Source organism: Saccopteryx leptura, chromosome 3 (assembly GCF_036850995.1).
Source record: "Saccopteryx leptura isolate mSacLep1 chromosome 3, mSacLep1_pri_phased_curated, whole genome shotgun sequence".
NCBI lineage: Eukaryota > Metazoa > Chordata > Mammalia > Chiroptera > Emballonuridae > Saccopteryx > Saccopteryx leptura.
In genome coordinates, this window is record NC_089505.1 from 289611172 (window position 1) to 289638070 (window position 26899).

Genomic DNA, 26899 nt, shown 5'->3' on the forward strand with positions numbered 1-26899 from the left:
GTGCATTCATCCCAAACAATAAGTTTGTATTTCTTCAATACTTTTCCCATGCCGGATGCTTTGGAAATGTTGCACGTAGGAGTTTCAATGAATTTCATGTTCAATGGCAGTTTCAAAGTGGAATGAGCAGTTCTTCCACCTGGTAGCAATGTCGCAGCTATTCCAGATGATGCAAGAGCTAAGGCTATGTCATTTTGGGATCGAATTGCCAGAATCAATTTAATTAGGAATGTTTTACCTGTTCCTCCTGGCGCGTCTAAGATTTCTCCAACGCCGTAATTGACAGATTGCATTATTTGATCGTAAATGCCTTTTTTCTCAAGCATTAGCTTAGGAATATTTGATTGCATTTACAACAAAAGATCACCTGTGTTGTAATTTTGTTCACGACGCAGTTCTACATTGAATGAAGCAGCAGCAGATCGATTCGGTGATGGCATTCCTAATTGATTGAGAACTTTGTTCACAATTTCTAAGCACAAATCGTCAATCATTATCAATGCTTCATTGTAGATTTCTACTGTGAAATCCATGTTCATATTTGAATTTTCCTTTCGTATTTGACAGAAAATATCTTCAGCCATGTGCGATTTTATATTTCTCCCATAACATTGAAATGTAATCGTAAAATATTTAGTATAGTGTATAGTATCTTTTACGTCCAACAGATGGCACCAAAAAAAAGCATGTTTTTAACCTGTCCCAGGTATGACATCTATATAATAGTAGGTATATAAAAACATGCGTGTAGCCTGACCAGGTGGTGGCACAGTGGATAGAACATCAGACTGGGATGCAGAGGACTCAGGTTCGAGACGCTGAGGTCACCAGCTTGAGCATGGGCTCATCTAGTTTGAACAAAAGCTCACCAGCTTGGACCCAAGGTTGCTGGCTCGAGCAAGGGGTTACTTGGTCTGCTGAAGGCCCACAGTCAAGGCACATATGAGAAAGCAATCAATGAATAACTAAAGTCTCACAACGAAAAACTGATGATTGATGCTTCTCATCCCTCTTTGTTCCTGTCTGTCTGTCCCTGTCTATCCCTCTCTCTGACTCTCTCTCTGTCCCTGTTAAAAAAAAAACAAAACAAAAAAACAAAAAACATGCGCGTATTCGAACGCAATGTTCTGTCAAAATTTCAAAGCAATTGGTGAAGAACTTTCAGAGATTTAAGATTTTGAACAAATGAACATTTACACTTTTATTTATATAGATTGAAGGATTAAATGAGCCTATTATGTATGCAAAGCAGCTATCAGATGCCTGACATTAACTTTTTTATTGTTTTATTTTTTTTTCCTTTCCAAGAGAAAGGAGAGAAGATAGACTCTCGCAAGCATCCCAACCAGAATCCACCCAGCAACCCCGGTCTGGGGCTGATGCTCCACCCATCTGGGGCCATGCTTGCAACCAAGCTATTTTTAGCATCTGAGGCAGAAGCTCCATGGAGCCATCCTCAGTGCTTGGAGTCGATGCACTCAAACCAATCAATCCATGGCTGCAGTAGGAGAAGAGAGAAAGAGAGAAGGGGGGTGGAGAAGCAGGTGGCCGTTTCTCCTGTGTTCCCTGACCAGGAATCGAACCTGGGACATCCACAAGCCAGACTGACACTCTGCCACTGAGTCAATCAGCCAGGGCCCTAACTATTAATTTCTTAATAAGTGTTACTTCCATTTCAGGAGGGAAAAAATTAAACCACTAGAATAGTCAACTCAAAGACTAGAATTGCCAAAAAGGAAATAAAAATAAATTAAAATGAGAAAAATAAAACAAAACCTAAAAAGTAGGTAAGAAAGGACAAAATAAAAGAAAAATGATATAAAATGAATCATGATATTATATAATAGGCTATAGAAATAAATAAGAGAGCTGCATAGATTCTTTATGAACAAAAATGTATAACTTTATTGAAAGACATTAAAGAAGGCATATACACATGAGGAGATGAATACATTCATAAAGAGAGTTTTCAGTACCCCTGGTGGGCGTGCCGGGTGGATTCCGGTCGGGCGCATGTGGGAGTCTGTCTGACTGTCTCTCCCCGTTTCCAGCTTCAGAAAAATACAAAAAAAAAAAAAAATGCTCAGTATATAAAGATATTTCTCTCCAACACTACCTATAGATTTGATCAGTTCCCTTCAAAATCCCAATAGGATTTTTTTGTGGTAAACGACAAACTGATTTTAAAGTTTAAATAGAAGTATAAAGGGTCAAGAATAATGAAGACACTCCTAGAGAAGATGAGTCTCTGGTACCACCTGCAGAGAGAAGAGGGAGTTACTGCACAGTCATGTGACACTGGCACAGGGGTGGAAATAGAGTATATAGTAGGAAGAGAATGGACTAGTTACTAAATAATCCTGATGCAATTGGTTAGTCATATGGGATAAAATTGGATTCTTTCCTCATACCTACCAAACAGATTAGTTCTAAGTAGATTGAAACTTAAGTATGAAAGGTAAAAACTATAAAACTTTAGAAAACATTGTGGAAAACTATCTTTCTGATCTTAGAGAGGAAACTTTCCTAAAATACAAAACTAAAAACTAAAGAAAAGCACTACTAATCTGGGACAAATGTTATAGTTAAAGATGGCTTCATAAAGAACAAATAGAGTGAAAAACAAGCCTTACAGTGGTTGTTTGCAGGTCAGAACTACTGTAGAGTTAACATACAAAAAAATATAAAGAGCTCTTACAGATCATTAAGAGAAAGTCAACCCAGTGAAATGCTTGGCCAAAGACAGGAACAGGAATTTCAAAGACAAACACAAATGGCCTATAAACATAGGGAAAGCTTTTTAGTCTTTTTAGTAATCAGGAAATTACAAAATAAAACCACAATACTATTTATCACCCACCAGATTGGCAAATGTTAAAGTGTCTGACAATAATGAGGATTGGCCAGAATGTGGAGCCACTTTGGGAAAACAAGTTGGCAGTGCCTAGTGAAATTGAATGTGCATAAATCATGACCTGGTAATCCCACTCTTACGAAATTCGTACATATGGCCACCAGGAATCATGGACAAGAAAGTTAGAGCAGCATTGTGAATGAAGGGGAAATGGAAACCACCCAAATCTTCTTCAACAGTGAAATGAATATATATATATATATATATATTATAATGTAATTAAGTAATGAAGTACAATCAAAGAGTGAAAAAAATGAGTAACAGTTACATACATCAGTGTGGATGAATTGTAACATAATTTTGAGTGAAAGAAGCAAGTTGCAGAGAAAAATATATAATATAAGTCTGTATAGGTTTTAAATGTATTGCCTGACCAGGTGGTGGCTCAGTAGATAGAGCATCAGACTGGGGTGCGGAAGACCCAGTTAGAAACCTCAAGGTCTCCAGTTTGAGCATAGGATCATCTGGTTTGAGCAAGGCTCACCAGCTTGATCCCAAGTTCTCTGGCTTGAGCAAGGGGTCACTTACTTGCTGTAGCCCCCCGGTCAAGGCACATATGAGAAAGCAATCAATGAACAACTAAGGTGCCACAACAAAGAATTGATGCTTCTTATCTCTCTCCCTTCCTGTTTGTGTATCTCTATCTGTCCCTCTCTCTGTCTCTCTGTCTCTGTCACAAAAAAATAACAAAAAAATACGTATTGACTGGCTGGATAGCTTGGTTGGTAAGAGTGTTGTCCCAATACGTTGTGAGTTCAATCCCCAGTCAGGACACAGATAGGATCAGATTGATATTTCTTTCCCTCTCTCTTTTCCTCTCTGAAATCAATAAATAATTTTTTAAGTTTGATATTTAAAAATATTTTTAAAATAAATATGTATTAAATAAATAATATTTATGCATAATTGCTAAAATAATAAAATGAAGGAAATAATTAATATAAAATGTAGGGCACTGACTACCAGGAGAGGAGCCAGTGTGGTGGGAGCGGGCCATATTGTTAAGGGCCCACGGCAAGGCTTCCAACTAACTATACTCTTCTGTTTCTCAAGAACAATAGTGGGAAGAGGGTGTGTGTGTGTGTGTGTGTGTGTGTGTGTGTGTGTGTTTTCTGAAGCTAGAAACGGGGAGAGACAATCAGACAGACTCCCGCATGCGCCCGACTGGGATCCACCCGGCACGCCCACCAGGGGGCGATTCTCTGCCCATCCGGGGTGTCGCTCTGTTGTGACCAGAGCCACTCTAGCACCTGAGGCAGAGGCCAAGGAGCCATCCCCAGCGCCCGGGCCATCTTTGCTCCAATGGAGCCTTGGCTGCGGGAGGGGAAGAGAGAGACAGAGAGGAAGGAGAGGGGGAGGGGTGGAGAAGCAGATGGGCGCCTCCCCTGTGTGCCCTGGCCGGGAATCGAACCCGGGACCTCTGCACGCCAGGCCGACGCTCTACCACTAAGCCAACTGGCCAGGGCCGAAGAGGGGTATATATTTTATAACTTTTTAAACTGTGCGTCTGACCTGTGGTGGCGCAGTGGATAAAGCATTGACTTGGAATGCTGAGGTTGCTGGTTCAAAACCCTGGGCTTGCCCGGTCTAGGCACATACAACAAGCAATCAATGAACAACTAAAGTGAAGCAACTATGACTTGATACTTCTTGTTCTCCCCTCTCCTCTCTCTGTAAAATCAATAAATAAAATTTAAAAAAACTGTGCATATACATTTGATACACTCTTTTGATATATTTTAATTGTAAAAATATATATTTAAAACATTTAAGAGACGGTAGGGAATATTTTGAAATTAGATGAAGTAGATTAGAGTATTGAAAATGCATGAAGATCAAAAATCACCATCTAAAAGTGTTTGGAGGAGATTTAATTTTCTAGGTTAAGGCTTCTCCATGTATCAGTTTTAGAGTTCAAGTGAGGGGGGAGGTACAGAGACCCAAAGTAGCATCTCTGAAACACCAGTCCCTAGACTTGACTGCCTATCCTCCTCCCTCATCCCCTTCTTCACTTCCATAAATATTTAGTGACTCACTACCAAGTCCTGGGCTTTTTCCTAGGGGCCAGCAGAGATAATGCCCCATCTTGGCCCTCACAGCAGTTTTCCAACTGTGCTTACAGGCTTTGTTGCTCTTAACCTCCTAAACAGACTCCACAGTGAAATTCTCTGCAGTTCTATAATCCAGTCTTTGAGATCTTCTTAAGGAAATCATTTATTTACAAATTTAGACAACCTAATTGGATGTGCCTCTTTGAAGTTTACAGGGCAATAACCTTTTTGGTTTGGTGCTAGCCTATAGTTAATAATCTAAATCCTATATATATTTATTCCTATTTTTTTTCCTTGCATACATATCAAGCCTCTCTTGATGTACTCTAATTATTTGAAATTTATTTTGATGTATTGATTTTACATTTCTATCCATATTTTTGAGACTTGGAATTGGATGTGATCTTAAACTTTGACTTAAAGCAATGTTTTCAAAAGCACAACAGGTGTACTGCTGGAGAATGTTAGGTCAGGCAAAGGACACATTTTTTATTTTAACAATCGTAGTTATTTTAGTGTTTATTGTAAAATATACATATGGAACCTATGATTTCATGGCTGTTATTACTCAGGATGCAGCTGAAGTAGTCTGTAATAATCCATCTCACATAGACTGCATGAATTAATGATCCAGGTGGTTCCCAGATAGAGCAAAAAATCATGAAATTAATACATGTATTACAGATGTGTTTAGTTGTAAAGGTGAATTTAGATATTCTCTGATTGTTTCCTTCTGGTATCATAACTCTCAGAAAATAAAACGTATGCGTTTTGATTAGGGAAAAAGCAATTGAGAAAATTCATCTAGGCAAATAGTTTGTTCAGATAACATTCTGTTACAGGACAGGTTCTGGAAATATACAAATGAATAAACTCTAGATCAGGGGTCCCCAAACTTTTTACACAGGGGGCCAGTTCACTGTCCCTCAGACCATTGGAGGGCCAGACTATAAAAAAAACTATGAACAAATCCCTATGCACACTGCACAGATCTTATTTTAAAGTAAAAAAACAAAACGGGAACAAATACAATATTTAAAATAAAGAACAAGTAAATTTAAATCAACCAACTGACCAGTATTTCAATGGAAACTATGCTCCTCTCACTGACCACCAATGAAAGAGGTGCCCCTTCCGGAAGAGCGGCAGGGGCCGGATAAATGGCCTCAGGGGGCCGCATGTGGCCCGCGGGCCGTAGTTTGGGGACCCCTGCTCTAGATCCTACCGTTCAAGAGCACCAGTCTAACAGAGATAGGCATGTAAATTAAAAAGTGCAGTATAGCCTGACCAGGTGGTGGCGCAGTGGATAGAGCGTCGGACTGGGATGCAGAAGGACCCAGGTTCGAGACCCCAAGGTCGCCAGCTTGAGCGCGGGCTCATCTGGCTTGAGCAAACAGCTCACCAGCTTGGACCCAAGGTTGCTGGCTCCAGCAGGGAGTTACTCGGTCTGCTGAAGGCCCACGGTCAAGGCACATGTGAGAAAGCAATCAATGAACAACTAAGAATTCGCAACGCACAACGAGAAACTGATGATTGATGCTTCTCATCTCTCTCTGTTCCTGTCTGTCTGTCCCTGTCTATCTCTGCCTCTGTAAAAAAAAAAGAAAAAAAAAGTGCAGTATAACGTGGAAAGAGCACCAGTGGAATCCGTGGGTGGGAAGTGAGTAGTTTAGAAAAGAGGGCGCTTACCATGGAGTAGTGAGGACAGACTTCACAGAGGAGGAGAGACCAGAAGCGAACTGGAGAGCTGAGCAGAGAATTTACAGAGAAGCAGACTGGAAAAGGCAGAGCTCAGAACGACAGGTGCCAAGATACAGAGAGCGAAGAGAGTATTGATGTGTTGGGTTAACTTGAGCAGCTTGTCATTTCTGCTAGTGCAAGGTGAAAGGTGAGGAGTGAGGTGGGTGCCAGGTATGAATGCTATGGAATATGATGGCATTTATTTAGATCTTACTCTCTAAATGATTGTCAGCCTTTGAAAGATTATAAGCAGAAGACTGACATGTCTGGGGCAGTGTAGATGGTGGATTAGAGGAGGAAAAAGCAGTTGTATTACAGTTAGTCTATTGGACAAAGGGACAATGGACAGCTGGAAGGAAGTTCAGAGTTTCTGTTTTGTTTAGCTTCATATGATTTTCAGGAAATTTATAGTACACTTAGACTTTTCCCATAATTTAGTAAGTTGAAAGGGATAGTGGTAGGTGATTTGGAGACAATATATGAAGTTTGGAGAAATTGGCATTATTCTGTCTTTATGTTAAACATGGTATTAACTAACTTTCCTTTAAAAGCAAGCAGATTTTTGCTTAATTTGTGTTAAAATATATATATGCAAGCAGCATAGGAAAGTTAAATGGAGAACACAGTGTTGGAGTACACAGCAGCAAGCAAATTGCTTTCCAGTTAAGGTAGTACATATGCAGAGGCAGTAGAATGAAATGTTTAAATTTCTTTGCAATATCCTGCCAAGAAAATCTCAAAGAACAGTGTTATTTAATGGAAATTAGTAGACAACAAAGTCAGCATCGTATAAAGAGACTCCTTTAAATCCTGAATGTTCTGCTTAATTGTGGCATATTACTTACCTGCGTACATATTTATGATACTATTAAATCTTAGACTTGATAGTCTTTGGTGTATATTATTCTGCCTTTCAGAGAAATGTATTGATATTAATATGCCAACTTAGCTTTGTACCTCAGTATGCCATAATTTAGAGTCATGGGTCTGATCCTGACTGTCTGTGAGTGAGGATCTGTATAATTAGCCAGACCCTTCACACCAAAATTTCTGCCTCACATTTATTTTGGGAATACTCTCTTAATAGGCACATTTTGGCACATAGCTAAGTCAGCTTTTGCTAACAATCAAAAGCCATGAGCTCTCAGCATTTCAGCCCAACAAAAATTTCTGATTCTAATTAGGGAATTAACTATAACATCTTACCAAAAAATGATCCATCAAAAGAAGGAATTTATGCAAAGAGTACAAAGGGGTGTTCGAAAGAAAGTTAACATTCACTTGGTCACGTGACTGCATATAAAGATGAGGGAGGAAGAACAGAAATGAAGGCCCACAAATGACCTTAAACAACTGCAGGTTCCTTCCTGCAGAACCCATGATTGTTGATTATACTGAATCTTAGGTTGTATTTGAAAAGCTGTTTTTCTACAGCTGTTGTCACCATTTTTTTTGAAATCCTTTTTCATGCTTTTGAAGATTTAATTCCTTATTTCCTTATATTTTACTTTGACACAGAAATCCCCTGCAAAGAAGCTGAGCCATGCAATTAGTAAATCTTTGGGGTGTGTACCGACCAGAGAACCCCCGCATCCTGTTTTTCCTGAGCAGCCAGAGAAACCACTTGACCTTGCAAATATAGTGTAAGTATGCGCCTAAATGTGGATGCGGCTTAGACTGGACTGGATGGAGATCTTGCTAAATTCTTGTGGATTTAAACCAAGTATCACCTAACATGAACATTTAATCTTCTGGTTTGGGGGGAACTTAGACTTCAAGCTTTCATCTCCTTATAAATCACTGTAAATGTCTATGTGGAAACCTGGTTCCTGAGCTCTGAACTCCAATAACAGATGGCAGTCTCCAACAGAAACATTAACACATGGAAGAGTAATTGTTGTGCTGGATTTATCAAGGTTGCCTTTTGTTGGTGATGTGCTTCTCAAATCAGTGGTAGAGATCATTTCTTCTCTACAGCAGTAATGCCCATACATTTTAATCATTTTTTAAATTTTCAATTACAGTTAACATACAATATTTTATTAGTTTCAGGTGTATAACCCAATGATTAGACATTATGTAACTTATTAACTGATCATCCTGATAAGTCTCATACCCATCTGAACACCATACACCAGGGGTAGTCAACCTTTTTATACCTACCGCCCACTTTTGTATCTCTGTTAGTAGTAAAATTTTCTAACTGCCCACCGGTTCCACAGTAATGATGATTTATAAAGTAGGGAAGTAACTTTACTTTACAAAATTTATAAAGCAGAGTTACAGCAAGTTAAAGCATATAATAATAATTCCTTACCAGTGCTTTATGTTGGATTTTTGCTAAGTTTGGCAGAATAAATCTTTATAAAACAACTTACTATAGTTAAATCTATCTTTTTATTTATACTTTGGTTGCTCCGCTACCGCCCACCATGAAAGCTGTAACGCCCACTAGTGGGCGGTAGGGACCAGGTTGACTACCACTGCCATACACAGTTATTAGAATATTATTGACTATATTCCCTATGCTGTACTTGACATCCCCATGACTGTTCTGTAACAACCAATTTGTACTTTTTTTTTTAATAAAAGGGAAACATAGATTTATTTATTTTGAGGAGAGAGAGAGGGTAAGAGGAGAGGAGGGAAAGAGAGAGAGACAGAGTGAGAAGCATCAACTCATAGTTGCTCACTTAGTTGTGCATTGATTGCTTCTCATATGTGCCTTGACCAGGGATCTGACCTCAGGCTCAAGCCGAGCCAGTGACCCCTTGCTTAAGATGCAACCTTTGGGCTCAAGCTGGTGACCTTGGGATCATGTTGACAATCCCATGCTTAAGCCTATGAGCCCTCACTCAAGCCAGTGACCTTGAAGTTTTGAACCTGGCGACCTCACCATTCCAGGTCGACACTATCTACTGCACCATCACTGGTCGGACCTATTTCTACTTCTCAATCTTTTTACATTTTTTACCCATTGCCCTAACTCCTCTCCCATCTGGCAGTCATCAAAATATTCTCTGTATCTATCTATAAGTCTTTCTATTCTGCTTGTTTGTTTATTTTTTTAAAGATTTTATTTATTCATTTTAGAAGGGGGAGAGAAAGAGCGAGAGAGAGAGAGAAGAAGAGAGAGAGAGAGAGAAGGGGGAGGAGCAGGAAACATCAACTCCTATATGTGCCTTGACCAGGCAAGCCCAGGGTTTTGAACCAGCAACTTCAGTGTTCCAGGTCAATGCTTTACCCACTGCGCCACCACAGGTCAGGGCCGTTTATTTTTTTTTTTAGATTCACTTGTTGATAAGTATTTATTGCCATTTTATTGTTCATATTTTTTATCTGTATTTCTCTTCTTCTTAAAGAAGATCCTTTAACATTTCATGTAATACTGGTTGGTGGTGATGGACTTCTTTAACTTTTTCTTGTCTCGGAAGCTCCTTATCTGTCCTTTGATTCTAAATGGTAGCTTTGCAGGGTAGAATAATCTTGGGTGTGGGTCCTTGCTTTTCATCACTGAATATTTATTGCCACTCCCTCTGGACAGCAAAGTTTTATGTTGAGAATGTCCCTTTCACACATGTCTTTTTTTTTTTCCTGAAGTGAGAAGCAGGGAGGCAGAGAGACAAACTCCTGCATGCGCCCCACCAGGATCCACCAGCATGCCCACCAGGGGGCGATGTTCTGCCCATCTGGGGTGTTGCTCTGTTGCAACCAGAGCCATTTTTTTAGCACCTGAGGTGGAGGCCTTGTAGCCATCCTTGGCACCTGGGCCAACTTTGCTCCAATGGAGCCTTGGCTGCAGGAGGGGAAGAGAGAGAGAAAAAGGAGAGGGAGTAGGGTATAGAAGCAGATGGGCACTTTTGTGTGCCCTGACTGGGAATCAAACCCGGGACTTCCACATGCCGGGCTGACACTCTACCACTGAGCCAGCCGGCCAGGGCCACACATGTCTTTTTTTCTTTTTTTTTTTTGTATTTTTCTGAAGCTGGAAACAGGGAGGCAGTCAGACAGACTCCCGCATGCCCCGGACCGGGATCCACCTGGCATACCCACCAGAGGGCGATGCTCTGCCCATCCGGGGGGTCGCTCTGTTGCGACCAGAGCCACTCTAGCGCCTGGGGCAGAGGCCAAAGAGCCATCCCCAGCTCCCGGGCTATCTTTTGCTCCAATGGAGCCTCGGCTGCGGGAGGGGAAGAGAGAGACAGAGAGGAAGGAGAGGGGGATGGGTGGAGAAGCAGATGGGCGCTTCTCCTGTGTGCCCTGGCCGGGAATCGAACCCGGGACTTCCGCACGCCAGGCTGACGCTCTACCACTGAGCCAACTGGCCAGGGCCCACACATGTCTTTTAATTCGTCTGAAGTGGGTTTTTGTGTTATAGTGTGATATATAGTATGTAATTCTCTTTTTTTTTTGCTTTTGAATAATAACTTGTCTCACAGCTATTTATTGGGTAAGCCATCATTTCCCTACTGACTACAATGCCATGACTGTCATAAATGAAGTTTTCAAATACACCTGGTCTGGTGTCTGGACTCGCTCTTCTGTTCCTTTGTTTAAATTGTTTATCCCTACGCTAATATCACACCGTCTTAATTACTATGTGGAATTAAGTAATCTTTTTTAAGTGTCCTGTCTATTCTTGGCTCTTTCATATACATTTTAGAATCAGCTTATTGAATTCCTCATAAGATTTTGTTGGATTTTGATCAACTATTCATTGAATCTACAGATCAGTAAATGGGGAGATTGACATCTTTGCAATATTCAGTCTTTTCTTCCATGAATGTCCTTCCATTTATTTTAAATATCCTTTTCTGCCTTTTAATAATGCTTTATCATTTCCTCAGAAAGGTCTTATATATGTTAGATTAATTCTTGGGTACTTTACATATGATGTTGCTGTTGCAAATGGTACCTTTTGTCCTGTAGTTTTTTTGAGATATAATATACATGCAATAAAATGCACCCACTCTAAGTGTATAATTTGCTGAGTTTTGGCAAATGTATATAGTTTTTCGAATGGTATGTGTTTTAAATTCTGTGTTTTAACAGTTTGTTGCTGGTGTATGGAAATGCAAATTGGTTTTGTACTTTTACCCACTGTGTAGTCATCTTCCTTAACTTGCTCATTAATTCTAGTAATTTGTACTCAGATTCTTTTAAGATTTTCTATAAAGAATTATATCACCTACAAGTAGTGACAGCTTTGTTTCCTCTCTCCCACTCCTTATACTTTTAAGCATTCATCATACTTTTTTTTTCTTTTAGTCTTATAATGCTGGCTAGAACCTCTAGTGAAATATTGAATAGAAGTGGTTTAATAGGCATTCTTGTGTTGTTACTAATCCCAAAGAGAGTGCTTTAAGCATTCATTTAGTGTGTTTTTGATGTAGTCTTTGTAGAAACTGTTTATCAGGTAAAAGAGGTTTCCTTTTATTACTGGTTTGCTAAGACTGCTTTATGTCGTGAATGGATGTCAAATTTTATTAAAGACTTTTTCTGCATTAATTGAGATGATCATATGAGTTTATTTCTTTTATTAGTGTGGTACATTTTTAAAAAACAATCCTGGAATAAATGTAAATTGACTTACCTTTTAAAATACTGCTAGTTGACATTTGCTAATACATATTTTGTTTAGCTTTTTCCTATGTTAATGAATTAAATTGTTCTGTAATTTCCCTATGGTTTTTGTTTGTTTGTTTGTTTTGTCTTTAAGACAAAGTTTTTCTCCTTTGTTTTCTTCAAAAAGTTGAGGAGCATTTCTTTTTATATTTTTTAGAAGAGCTTGTTTAAAATTGGAATTATGTATTAGCCTTTTAGCTTTCTTTATGGGATGATTCTTAACGGTTAATTTCACTTATTTATTTTTAAAAGATTTTATTTATTGATTTTAGAGACAGGAGAGAGAGAGAGAAAGGCAAGGGGTAGGAATGGGAAGCATCAACTACATATTTTTTTCTTTTTTTATGTATGTATACATGTATTGTGGTATTTGTAAAATGAATTTATTAGGGTTACACTGGTCCTAAACGGAAGAGTTTTAGATAGTAGAGGGACATGTTGAATTTCGCACTTAAGAAAAATTATTTCCTACTGTGTGCAAATAGGCAGTGGGCCGAGGGTGGGAAAGCAGCCAGCTCGGGCTTCCGCCCCTTGGTGGGAGATGAGGTTGGCTTGAGCTATCAGAGCACTAATGGAGATGGAGTAAAGATTGTATACGTAAAAACCTAGGTTTACCACTATTGCATACCCACAAGTAAAATTAAAACCTCAATGGAAATTTGGGGCGGAAATGGAAACTCAGAGACAAAGTATATTGTAGTGTTAATTGCTAACATTTCATTTTTGACATAGAGTAGATATTTATTCAGAGCCTCACAATTTGAGATTCAAGAGTTGTTGATACTTATGGAGCATTCATAGTGTTTCAAGCCCTTTGTGCACGTCCTCCTTAACCCTCACAGCAACTTTTGCAATATAAGTATCATTAACCTATAACAGATCAGGAAGGAAATAGCATTGGTGAGATTGCCTGACCTTCCCAAGGTCACACAGCTACCCAAGTTCAGCCTTCTTTCCATTGCACCTCAGTTTCCTAACATGCTGACCCAGGAAAAATTGTTATTAAACAAACATACAGTAATGCAACTATTGTTTGAACCCTCTGGTTGGTTTTAGAATCAAGAGAGAACATTGAATGACTGTAACTTGGATAGTTGAAAAGTAGAAGGGAGGCAGTGTGAAATGATAGAAGAAAAAGTAGATGAAAAATCCAGAGATTAGCCTGACCAGGCAGTGGCCCGGAGGATAGAGCGTCAGACTGGGATGTGGAAGACCCAGATTCGAGACCCCGAGGTCGCCAGCTTGAGCGCAGGCTCATCTGGTTTGAGCAAAAAGCTCACCAGCTTGGACCCAGGGTTGCTGGCTCGAGAAGGGGTTACTTGGCCTGCTGAGGGCCTGCGGTCAAGGTACAGGTGAGAAAGCAATCAATGAACAACTAAGGTGTTGCAATGAAAAACTGATGATTGATGCTTCTCATCTCTCTCTGTTCCTGTTTGTCTGTCCCTATCTATCCCTCTCTCTGACTCTCTCTGTGTCCCTGTAAAAAAAAAAAAAAAAAAAAAAAAAGTGCCTTTAAAAAAAAATCCAAGGATTAAAAAAAAAAGAGACATCAGTTTGCTTTTCTGTAAAACCAGTGATAATGAAACTTATATTAATTATCTCAGAATATTGGTTAAGGGTATTGTATCTGAAAGTGCTTTAAGGGGTTAGGATACCATAAAGACTATGTTCTAAACTTTTAAAGTTTTCCTCAGAATAAAGTAAATCATATCACAAAACTGTGAACTCCACAAAGGCTGAGACTCTTATCTTGTTCTTCACTGAGTTCCCAGTGCCTAAATTAGTGCCTGGTGCATGGGAGGTACTTAAAATACATTGAATGAATGAATGACACTAAACATGATTTATATAAAGTCATATAACCTGCCCACCCACCGACCGGTTCGTTTTCTTCGTAATACTGGCCACGTACCTACAGTGCCTAAAGCGTCCACTAGATGTCAGGCATGTTTCCTTGATTGGTTTGTTATGTCTTTTTCCTAGTGAGTTGAGAATATTACATAAGTAAACAAGGTTTGTCAAATAAATCTCAAACAAAACCAATTCACCTGTCATCAACACTCTAGCAACTTTTCTTCTAAGTCTGAAAGAAATTAGTTGTTTCTTTTGGTCAAAACATTATAAAACTTTTAGCTCTTGATGTCTCTGATATACTTTCTGCTAGCCTAATTTCAACCAATTTGCTGTGGCTTAAGATCTGTTTATCTAACCGCATAGTCCTTATACCTGATTTATTTAATTAGTGGTTAATCGTCATTACATTTTAGTTTATGTTATTATTTTTGCAAGAAAGCAAAACTTCCTGATGTTTAGGCGCAGTGTGTTTATTCATCTGAAGTCCAGCAAGGAAGAGCATGACGGGTGTCCCATTGGACAATCTGTAGAAAAAGTTTGCCAGACCATACTCTTAGGGAAGGATTGATTAAAAACTGTAAATATAGGGTGTTTGAAAAATAATTATTCTTAATATTGGAGAAATCTGCTATTCTTTGAGGTTTATTTCTTCCCTAGTCAAACCTCTGATATACTTGTAATGTAATTTTATGAAGACTTTGAACCTCAGAATAATATTCATTGAATGGCATTTCTTAGCAGGATGTGTACCCTGAGACCTGGTTGCAGTTTAGAATAGTCTGAATATTTATCAGTACCTTTGCGGGTTTCTATATTGCCCACTTTTGACTAGTGCCTTAGTTTATCACCTACAAATTTGTCCTTTCATTCTTCTTAACCTCAGATCTGTCTACATATTTCCACCAAGTTAATCTCCTTGAATCACTGCCTTTGTCATATTACTTCCCTATTTAAGAATCGACACAACCTCACTGCCTGTAAAATTGAGGGGGCACTCCTCTTGCTGGAATTCAGGGCCCTGTGTGATTGGGACCCACCTTACTTTTTGAATCTTATCTTCTGCTAAAGTTATGTAGTGCAAAGCCTTTGCTGTGGTTAGACCTGCCTCCTTTCTTCCCTTTGAAACTATATCCCTTCCTGCCCCTCAGAGCTGGCTCATGATGCCCTGCCCAACTACCTCTTTCCTGAATACCCTTCTTGCCTCTTTCAGACTCTCCTGTTTTGTACACCCATAAGCCCAGCTTAAATTCTGCTCTATCCATAAAACCTTTGAAACCTAGAAGCAGCCAACTCATATGGCTTTCTTCTTTGCTTCCCTAAATTCCTTCAGCTCTTGTTGGTTTACCAGTCATTTGGGCACCTAGTAAAAGGCTGTCTCCTTCTTTAAGGCCTCCATGAATATCTATTCGACCTGGATGTCCTGAAGGTGTCCAATGCAGCATCAACTTCCTAAGGTCTGGGACTGTATACCTTAGTGCCTGGCGTATTCTAGGTGTTTGTGGGACTAACCTCTACTGACAGGCGCTTCCACAGCCTGGAGCACAGTTGTAAATTCTAGTCAAATTACATTAAATTTGGCCGTTTTCTTGTAGTCCCTCTTGTCAAAAGCACATTATTTGCTTGTTTATTTGATATGACTTTGCTGAGCTTACTGAAGCTTTGGAAGGCAAAGAGAGGTTACTCACATTATAAAAACTATGTATTTTTTTATGAGCTTTTGGGGTAAAATTCTTATTTTTACAACTCTGAATAATCCTTGACATCAAGATGAGGTCAAAATAAAGCTTCTCCGTTGGTAAAGGAACCTTTCTCTTTTGTATTACTTATTTTTGTCTCTTTTGGATAAAAGAGAAATGATGGATAAAACTGAATCCCTTGTGTGAAGCCAGTTGCCGTGGCCACCATCACAGCAGCCTGGCCCATGCAGGTTTGCATTAGATTCAGACAGACGGTAATGAAACAATGGAGCCAAGAACTGGTGAGCCATTAGCCTTAATCCTAGCTTGCACCCGGCGGGCAAGTAAAAACACAAACACAAACTGGACTCCAAAACCCACTCGTTCAGTGCTCACAAAGCTCCTGACTTATCTGAGTTTCCTAGAATCAAAGGTTTCTAGCTCACCAGACTTATTCACCTCTGTTCTCCATCTCCTTCCTTCTCCCTGCACAAACTCTGCACAAACTGGCTTTTTCTTCAGCACTCCACTATCTTGGCTGCTTCTCTCCTTTCCTGCGCGTGGCCTTTCTCTGCTCTCTGCTCTAATGCTAACTCAGGAACTGAGATAGCAAGCTCCTGGTCTGCCCCACTTTATAGTGCAGAAATCAAAACCTTTAATCCAATATACAAATAAGGAAGTCTCTGATACAAAGTCCCTTATCTGAGGCATAATGGGATTCCTCATGAGAGTGCACCACCCCACATCAAAAAGGGTGGAAAAGGCTTAGTCCTAAATCTAAGCCCCTGGCTACAAGGATCGTGCCTGCCCACAGCCCGCCCCCAACACACATTAATATCACCTGGGCGACAGGTTTCCATGTGGGCAGCACCATCTTTAACAAAGTGAGCATAATATATTTTATCTGTCCAACACCTTGCCTCCATTTTTTGAAGGACATAGTCTATTAAATTGTATTGAATAATCTTCCTTCTTGGTTCCACTTTTTTAGCAGAATTCTTTTGGGAACTTAAATGACTTCTTTATTCTCTTTAGTCATTTCTTCCAAGTTGTCACCAACTCGTGTCTGAGTCTATATAAGTCCAGCTGTTCTCTTTCACTCATTTTCACTCATGGCCATTGACATTATCTGTGTGAGCTCAGCCCTGGAGAGCTTAAAAACCTATAACTGGTAGAGTATGGAGGGATGAAAATCTCACTGGCAGACTAGATGTGGAATATGAAAGAAAGGGAGAAATCAGTTTGGCCTGAGCAGTTGGAAGGAGTTGGTGATACCCATAGGTGAACCAAGTTTGGGGTTGAAGGGGAGCTCTGTTTTGGACCTGTTGAGTTTTTTTGTTTGTTTATTTTGGTGTTTGGGTTGTTTTGTGTGTGTGTTTTTTTTTGATACTCAGACTTACTTCTGGGGGCATTCATGGACATATGTGGCTTGGAAATAATTGGCAACTTAAAATGATATTTAGATAGAGAAAACATGTAAGGATCAAATCCAGTGGTGGGAGTCAGCTGGTTCGCACTGGTTCAGTAGAACTGAAACCTAATTTTTTGTTGAGTTTGGCGAACCAGTTGTGAAAATGGCACTTGTAATCAGGGTTTTCTCTAAGGTGGGCGCCTGGGCAGCCGCCCAGTGTGGAAATCACAAATTTACATTTCTTACTGTTTTTTAACGTTTATCTGCACAACAGCTTATTTTAAGCACCTATAGTAATGTTCATTTCATCCATTGGTGAAAAATATTGCAAGTGAGGACGCCAATCAAGAAGCAATATGGAGGCCCTGGCCGGTTGTCTCAGCGGTAGAGCGTCGGCCTGGAGTGCGGGGGACCCGGGTTCAATTCCTGGCCAGGGCACATAGGAGAAGCGCCCATTTGCTTCTCCACCCCCACCCCCTCCTTCCTCTCTGTCTCTCTCTTCCCCTCCCACAGCCAAGGTTCCATTGGAGCAAAGATGGCCCGGGCGCTGGGGATGGCTCCTTGGCCTCTGCCCCGGGCGCTAGAGGATCCCGGTCGGGCGCATGCGGGAGTCTGTCTGACTGTCTCTCCCCGTTTCCAGCTTCAGAAAAATAAAAAAAATTTAAAAAAAAGCAATATGGAAATATCTTAAATAACAGTTTTATTGCTTTTTGTCAGGTATTATTTAATTTTTTTCATTAATATTTTAAAACTTATTAATCTAGTTTTGTGTACCTCTTTTATTGTTCTTATTTAAGTATTAAATGCATGAAATAATAAACTATCTTTTGGTATATCTTTTTTTATATTTAAAATAGTCATTAGGGCAGAGAACCAGTTGTTAAATTATTTGAATCCCACCACTGATCAAACCCTGTTGTGCCTTACTTCTTCAGATGATTATTCAGTTAGTTGATTTAAATATTTTTTCTAATATTCGCATGAAGGTAATATTTTTCCAAATATATGAGACATTTTGAGGGTATTTTTTGATGCTTTCTGATATTATTGAATTTTAGTCAGAGGTGGTATTCTGAATAATACTGATTCTTTGATAGAGTTGAGATTTTTTTTTTAGGGCCAAATATCTGAACAATTTTTCTAAGCATCCTCAGTATGCTTAAAAAGACCCTCAGATTATTGAATGCAGTGTTCCCTATATTCCCATTAGATCAAGCTTATTCATTATGTGTGTGTAAAATATTAAATTCAGTTTTAAAAATAAAAATGCATTAAGTGATTATAAATGAAAATACCAGCGGTATTAATATTAAGGGAGGGGCTTTTCATAAATTTTCCATTGAGAGCATTAGATACAGAGGAATTGTTTCTAAGCAATTTGGAGAAATGATCACGGTATACTCTGGAGAACTGTATGATGACTCAGAGAACCTTTAGTGATGATGAAAACACTGATGACAAAGATGTATTCAAAGAGTCTGGATGAAATTCAGTCATGAAAGTGAAGTAAAGTATTTTTAATTTATCGTGATCTTAAATGTTATAAGTAGCAATGGAAGGAAGGAGAGATAGGATAAATATAAGTACAAATGACAGCAAGCTTTTGATCTATTTTTTCTTTTTTAAAAATAGGGAAAGTAGGCCCTGGCTGGTTAGCTCAGTCAGAGTGTTGTCCCAAAACACCAAGGTTGCAGGTTCGATCCCTGGTCAGAGCACATACAGGAAGCAACCAATGAATGCACAACTAAGTGGAACAACAAATGAATGCTTCTCTCTCTTTCTCTCTCTCCCTTCCTTTCTTTCTCTCTTTGTCTCTCTAAAATCAATCAATAAAACATAACAACTAGGGGAAGTTGCCTGGCCTCTGTTAGCTATCCTTATTTGAATTCCTTGTTATGACATCTTTTCCATTTAAAATTTAGTTCAGGTGAGCCCTTCACCAGTTTGAACTTTTGAGTGGATAGGAATGGAAAATCAAATCATGAAATTTCATTGAATAAATAATTGTTGAATACCCACTGTGTGCCAGTTGTGATGTAGGTACGCAGTGTGGACACAGTGGTGGAATAAACCATATGTGCTCTGCTTTCATGATGCTCACAGCCTCTGAGTGAGACCAGTCAAAAAGTAAATGCTGCCTGACCAGGCGATGGTGCAGTGGATAGAGCATCAGCCTGGGACGCTGATGTCCCATTTTCAAACTGCCGAGATCACCAGCTTGAGCACAGGGTTGCTGGCTTGAGCGTGGGATCATCAACATGCTCCCATGGCTGCTTGTTTGAGCCCAAAGGTCACTGGCTTGAAGCCCAAGGTCGATGGCCTGAGCAAGGGATCACTAGCTTGACTGGAGCCCCCTGGAAGCAATCAGTGAGAAGCTTGATGAACATATGAGAAGCAATCAATGAACAATTAAAGTGATGCAGCTATGAGTTGCTGTTTCTCATCTCTCACTTCCTGTGTCGGTCTGTCTCTCGCTAAAAAAAAAAAAAGTAAATGCTAATTTTATGCAATTGCAAATTGTGATAAAGACTGTAAAAAAAGAAGTGAATATGATGAGTATGGCAGAGACTTATAATCTAAATTTTATAGAGAGTAAAACAGCAGTAAAACACGACACTATGAAATCTTATGTGGAGCAGAAGTGGAGTTGCTCTTACTGAGATGAGGTCGGGGCCTGATCACCTGCTCTCAGCAGTGGTCACTGGAGCAACTCTTGGAATCCTCTGATGCCTAGGGAACAACATGTGAAAACCACTGTTCTAGAACCAGCCCCCTTCATTTCACAGGTCAATTCAGCAGAGGCACAAAGGGCTTCATTGTCCAGGTCACGTAAACTGCTTCGTACCAGAATTGGAATAGGAACCCAATTCTCCCAAACAGGTGTTCTTTCCACTCTCCAATGGCTCTTCTTCCTCTTTGATGTGCTTTTATTATAAAAGTAAGGTATTTTAATCTGAGTATCCTGTAGGGTTTTTTCTGTGAATTTAATATTACCCATTATTGTTCACATTGCCCTTCACATTCTGCACTCGCTCCCTCTCGGGTATCCTTAGAGTTCAGAGCTTTGAAAGATACTATCCCACCACTGTTCATTTTTACTATATTTCTGATATGTCATGCAAATTACGTAACTCTTTCATTTTCTGCCAAACATTCTAATACCTGCATCTATTTTAGTGTTTAGGTTTTTATTGTTGATGTTAACATTTTTGTTGTTGTTGTTTGTTGTTTTTTAATGAGAGGAGGGGAGACAGAGAGATAGACTCCCACATGCACCGATGATGCGACAGAGAGACAGCAACCCCATCTGGGGCCAATGCTCTGTCCATCTAGGGCCACTCGCCAGCAAGCTATTTTTAGCTCCTGAGGCTGATGCTGAGGGGAATTAATTCAATCGGGCCATGGCTGAGGGAGGGGAAGAGAGAAGGGGGGGAGGGAAGAGAAGCAGATGATCACTTCGTCTGTGTGCCCTGACTGGGAATCGAAGCTGGGATGTCCACATGCCGGGCCGACGCTTTATCACTGAGCCAGCTGGCCAGGGCCTGATATCAATGTGTTTATATTAAGTATTTAGCTATCTGGTTCAGTTGGGTTTTTTCACCTCTTATTTTTTCTAAGCAAATGGTAGAAAACTTTTGCAAACACTTAGGTTGTTAGTCTGGATTTCGTTTTCACTTCCCATATTTTTAGTGTAAATACTTAGATATATTTTTGCTGTTTTTGTCTTGTTTTGTTTTACTGTGGCAGGGAAGTCCAGAGCCTGCATTTGAACAGAGTAGTATATGTGCCCAGAACACTTAGGAAGTATAAGGAAGCAGTGAAATTTAAGACAGACTGGGAAACTGAGGCTGAAGTATCTAGTCAGTGACCATAGAGAGGGAGGTGCTATTCCTAATTTGGGAGACTAGTAGAGAATTGATGGTTTGGGGCAGAATGGCGACATGAGAGCTGTGCTTAGGAAAATCATTTTAGCTGTGAGAAATCAGATGAGTAACAATCGAAAGGTTCTCTGGACTAATAGGAAACCATTACAATATTTGTTACACTAGCCAGGGACGGGTTGAAATGTGTTGATGGTGTTGGAGATGGAGACCAGGAGCAGATAGACTTAAGAGCTATGAAGTAGATGAAGTATGTCAGAAGCCACAGGATGACTCGAGTGTCAGGGACATTCTCATCGTGTGGATGCCCTGCTAGGGCCCATATAGCAGCTCACTGTGTCGCTGTCTGTTTCAGCTACCCTCTGATAAGCTGCCTTTGTGAATTAAGGAGCTCTTTGCATCAAAAGGGTAGGCAGACACCACTGTCCTGTTTGGTTTTTTTTACTCTGCTTGCATTTCCATTAACTCCTCTTTAACAAAACAAAGAAAGCATGCCTTTCTAGTTCTCCCTACCTCCCCATCACTGCGTACCTGGCTTGCTTGGCAGACACAGTACTGCAGCATGCTTTCTTAGCAAGCAGTTGGCAATTAGGAGAGTCCCTGGAGAGGATGTGAAGGGATGCTCCTTAAAGTCCCCACCAGAATGGAATTGCTGTCTGGATTAATTGGGCCACTGGATTCTATTGTAAGAGGGTGTTTCATGTCTAGGCTTCTAAAAGGAGTGGTACCTGCTCTGTGTGCTGCGTCTGCCTTCCTGTCATTGGCTGCCTTCGGCCACTTGATGACTGGCTGACAGAGCCCCGACGTGTGTTTGCCTTCTAATGAATTGTTCTCTTGTACTGTACTTGCTCTTTCCCAAAATGCTCTGTGGGATAAACCACCTTGTAGAGAAGATTCTTCATCGTGTGACTGTTCTGTTTCCTTAGAGACAGTAGCAGTGCAGTGCGTTAGGGGCCAGATCCATAGAAGAAGAAGAAGCACTTGCTACAGAATGTGAAGGTTTGGGAGCTTTTCTTGCCTTTCTGTTTTGGTGCTTGAGCTGCTGGTGCTGTGTTTATTTTTGGCAGGATGATACAACTTCTGGAATTTCCCAGACAATTATGATAAAAAGGGGAAACCCACTGTATCTTTTTCTGTATGGCTGACAAAAATGTGTTTGTTTTTATTTTTTTTTGAAAGCAACAACAAATGTTTTGTTTTCAGCAACCAAAAAATGTATTTGTTCAAATTTCAGTAGTGATTATATAAACAGGTAGGAAATGTTATTGCATCATACATTTCATTGATTTCTCAGTAATTTGGAGTATCTAAGTTGTCAACCTTTGTCACTTTTCTAGAATACAAGGATCAGTGTGTGTGTCAAGTACTGACAACTTCCTCTCTAAGCTTACTGAACAAGGAGAATGAAGGAGGGATTCATCAGGGGAATTTTTTGAATAAAATAGTACATTTCTGTTAATTTTTTAATCTTTTTCCTAAGGCTATTTGCCTGGTGTTTTCAGTATGATAATATTAAAATGAGTGATACTACTAAGTAATTTGCAAATTATTGTCTCTTTTTACAGTTTTGTCCTTTTCCAGAGCTAGAGTGAGATACCTTAGTTCTGCTGAGTGTTTCTAAATGCTGTCTAATGGTGAAAGTTCTGTATAAGAATATGGTTGTGGTGAACCCTTCTTTTCTAAGATATATTTCATTAAAAATCTTTTACCACAGATGGCTCTGTTGAAATACAAGAAATAGAAATTGAGGCATGTCTGTCTGTTAATAAGTCTTTTTACATTAATGAGTTAGTTGCAACATGTTCAGATTAGTAGCTGTTTTAGAAATTTTAAATCTTTTCTTTTGGTTAATTAATTGTGAACAACCAATAAAGTAAAATGTACTTCCTTAGAAGTCAGAGAAACCTCATTGGCAATATGTAACATGGTATTTATACTACATTTACCGTACCATTTGGTTTTCTTTTGTTAACTTATGGTTTTCCAAAAGACATTTTTGTTTGCTTGTTTGTTTAACGTTTTTGCTTAGACCGGTAACTAAGAATATAGTGAAGTAATAGGAGATAGTTGGTTTGGTTCACAGAAATAACAATAAATAGCAAAACATCACACTACTCAAGGAGGATAAAAATGATCCTCAGCTGTCATAGCTGTTGTCTAGAGGCAGGGTGGCTTTGGAGAAACTACTAGAATTACAGAGATTCAAGGGAACTTAGACTCTGCCCTCCTTAAAATGTCAACATAGCTACAGTGTGTCATTGTTCTACATCAATCTAAATTTCATACATCTTCATCATAACGGAATAATGAGATGAGCTGGCTTTTTTATCAGATCATGTAGTGTCCCGGCGCGGGGATCTGTGAATAGGTGCATGGGCTACTGAGTTGGAAGCAGTGACTAGGAAGAGGGAAACGGAAGAAGCAGTGTGCACCTGGGCTGACCCCCAGCAGAGCCGGAAGTGCCTGCATTGGGACGCTGCTCTGCAGCCCTTTTCCTGGGAACAGTACCCTCCTCTTTGGAGACTGTCCTCCCTCAGCCCTACCATGTTTTTCTAAGAGGATTGCCAATCAAAGTACCAGGCCCTCTGTTTGCCAAAGTGGGCTGATGACTCAAAGCAGATCATCTTGAGTGTTTTCTGGAATGAGGAAGAGGTTTTTTTCATCCAGTGAAGCTACAGTATGTTAGGCAAAAACTGTTTCTTGTTGAACATATAAAGCTGTGAGATCTGATAGACTCTGACCCAAAATGAGATCTCAGCAAACATAATAGCCAGTGTCCTAGTGACATTCCAGGATCTGGAAGCCAGCTGCAGCCTCACCCTTCATGAAGCCTAGTTATGAATTTAATTATGATAACGTACTGAATTAAGTGTTTCTTTTTTCTAAGCTACTTTAAGTTAGACTTGAAGCCCATAGTTCTAAAGTAGGGCAGTGTTTCTCTCTCTTTTATTTTATTTATTTATTTATTTTAGAGAGGTGGAGAGAGCGAGAGACAGAGAAGGGCAGAGGGTGGAGCAGGAAGCATCAACTCCCATATGTGTCTTGATCAGGTAAGCCCAGGGTTTCAAACCGGTGACCTCAGCGTTCCAGGTCAACGCTTCATCCACTGCGCCACCACAGGTCAGGCAAGCAGTGTTTCTCAAACTTGAGAATTAATTCTTCCCTTAAAACCCTAACCTGAGCCTGACCAGTGATGGCGCAGTGGATAGAGCTTCAGACTGGGATGCGGAAGACCCAGGTTCGAGACCCAGAGGTCGCCAGCTTGAGCACGGGCTCATCTGGTTTGAGCAAAAGCTCACCAGCTTGGACCCAAGGTCGCTGGCTCGAGCAAGGAGTTACTCGGTCTGCTGAAGGCCCATGGTCAAGGCACATATGAGAAAGCAATCAATGAACAAATAAGGTGTTGCAACAAAAAACTAATGATTGATGCTTCTCATCTCTCTCTCTGTTCCTGTCTGTCCCTATCTATCTCTCTCTCTGTCTCTGGAAAAGAAGAAAAGAACCCTAACCTGAAAAAATAATTTGGGCAATACAGAGATGCCTGGGTTAGGGTGGTGAGTCTGTGGATTTGATCTATTCAGTAGCTTTAGAACCAGATAAAAGTGAACTGGTTTTGCCATTTACTAGCTTTGTGACCTTCAGCATGTTGATTGTCTTCTCTGAACTTTATTTCTTTATTTGCAAATTAGGAATACCATCATGGGTAGTAGCAAGAATTCAGCTAGTGTAACCGAGGACCTGGCTCAATGCTAAAGCAGTGCTCATACTCAGCAAATGTTAGTGCGTTACTTCTTCTCTCCCAACGGACTTCTGTGTTCTAAAAGTAAAGAAATATGTGCAAAATGCACAGCAAATCTTATGCAAGCAGACCTAGGAGATGCTGAGGGTATGGTTCCAGAGCACTGCAGTAAAGCAAGTATCACAATAAAGCGAGTTGTAATCTTTTTGCTGGTGCAGGGTCTTGCCTTCAATTTGTAAAAAAAAAAAAAAAAAAAAGCAACTTCTGTGAAGTACAATAAAACAAAGCAAAATAAAGCAAGGTATGCCTATAACTGTTCATTTCATAGGACTTTCTCATATTCTTTTGTACTGGTTCATTATTTGAAATAAATGTATCTTTGTTATAAATGATATTATACATGTTTGGTTATAAATGATAATTGTTAAATCAAATTTGACCTAAAAACTTTAATATGTTAAACCAAAGCTTAAATGCCTATTGTTGAGATGACTGATGATCCTGAGAACTAATTGAACTATAAATTTCTCGTGGGCAGGGACATTCTTCAAGTTGTTTTTGTTTTTTGTTTTTTCTTAACACCCCTAACAGTTGTAGGCATGGATAAGCCATGGCTTTTGGTTTGTGTACTGGTAAGGCCCTTGTTTATCTAAATGGAGTTTGTAGTAATCAGATGGGCTTTATGCAGGTACTTGAAATGTCAGGAGCCATTTCTCTGACAAGAAAGGTGAAAAAGAGTGTAACTTTGGCAAATCTGTGAAGACAGACATTCCAGGATAGGTGCCTGGTTGCTTTGAAAGAAGGGGCTTAGAAGAAGCAAAAGAACCCTTATTTGAAAGATATGGAAGACTAAGTACTTGGATAGAGAAAAGAATGATGTTGTCTGCAGTGTGGGTTTTGAATGTCTTACAGTATGGTGAAGTCTGCTCCATTACCCTAAAGATGAGAAAAATGTGATCAAAGTAAGGAAGATAACTTCATAAGCAATATAGGCATCTAGGATTGAAGCCAGCATAGCTGGTTGCAAAAATCTTAAGTGATTAAATATATTTAACTAAAATGGTTAAGTACCTCATATATAAAGCATTGTTGTGGGAAATATAAAAAAAAAACTAATCAAGTAAATGAAAGCATAGGGCATCATAAAATCTTTCTTCCTTTCATACTAACAGTAATAAACAGACCAAAGCATCTGGTAAAGAGCCCCCAAGTGTGTGATTAGCAGATAGCTGTCAAGGTAAAAGAGAATTGCAGAACTGTAACCTTAACCTCTGCAACCTAGAAACATTCTGGGAATAAGAGCAAGATAATGAGCAGTTTACTTTTAAAAAAAAAAAAAATTTCTGTTGATGGGGGGTGGGGGAAGTAAAGGGGCAGGGGGAGGGGAGAGAGAAACATTAACTCAGTTTTCCACTTAGTTGTTCATTCATTGATTATTTCTCATACATGCCCTGACCAGGGATGGAACTCGTGACTTCAGTGCACTGGGTTGGTATTTTATCCACTGAGCCACCTGGCCTAGGCAATGAGCAAATACTTTTAAAAGTGTAGGGCAGATGTAAACATCCACCTATCTGGAGGTGGATACTACAGAAGAGGTCTGCGGAGGGCATATGGAGAAGTCCTTACAGGTGCCCAAGATCATACTTGTCTTCTCAGGCTTCAGAGTTGGCTTGTTCATGTACCCCTTTATTCACTCACAATTTTTAAGTAGAAATTTTGCTGAAACAACAACAATATTATACTTTCACGTTCTTGCTTAACCACAGAGTTCTATCCAGAAAGTGTTTACCCCTGGATCTAAGTCGCGACCCACAGGTTGAGAACCGCTGATCTAAGTCAATTTAGAAAGCAAAAACAAGGAATTATACTCAGTGTTGATGCTCAGCCCAGTATCAAACTTTTTTTTCCATCAGTAGCCTGACTGATAAAAAAGATAATTTTGCTTATTAAAAGTATGTATTTTGTTAAGCTGAGATGAGGAATTCAAAATGTCTTTGAAATTTAG

General features: G+C 39.7%; 1 protein-coding gene across 13 annotated transcripts in view; it reads left to right on the forward strand.

Moving 5' to 3' along the window:
• The window catches only part of DTNB (dystrobrevin beta), a 196569-nt gene that overhangs the window by 94658 nt on the left and 75012 nt on the right, over positions 1–26899 (forward strand). For all 13 annotated transcript variants that reach the window (XM_066378730.1, XM_066378727.1, XM_066378729.1 and 10 more), the window contains one exon: positions 8224–8348. In XM_066378730.1, the coding sequence (XP_066234827.1) occupies positions 8224–8348 (125 nt within the window). The remainder of the gene's footprint in view (positions 1–8223; positions 8349–26899) is intronic.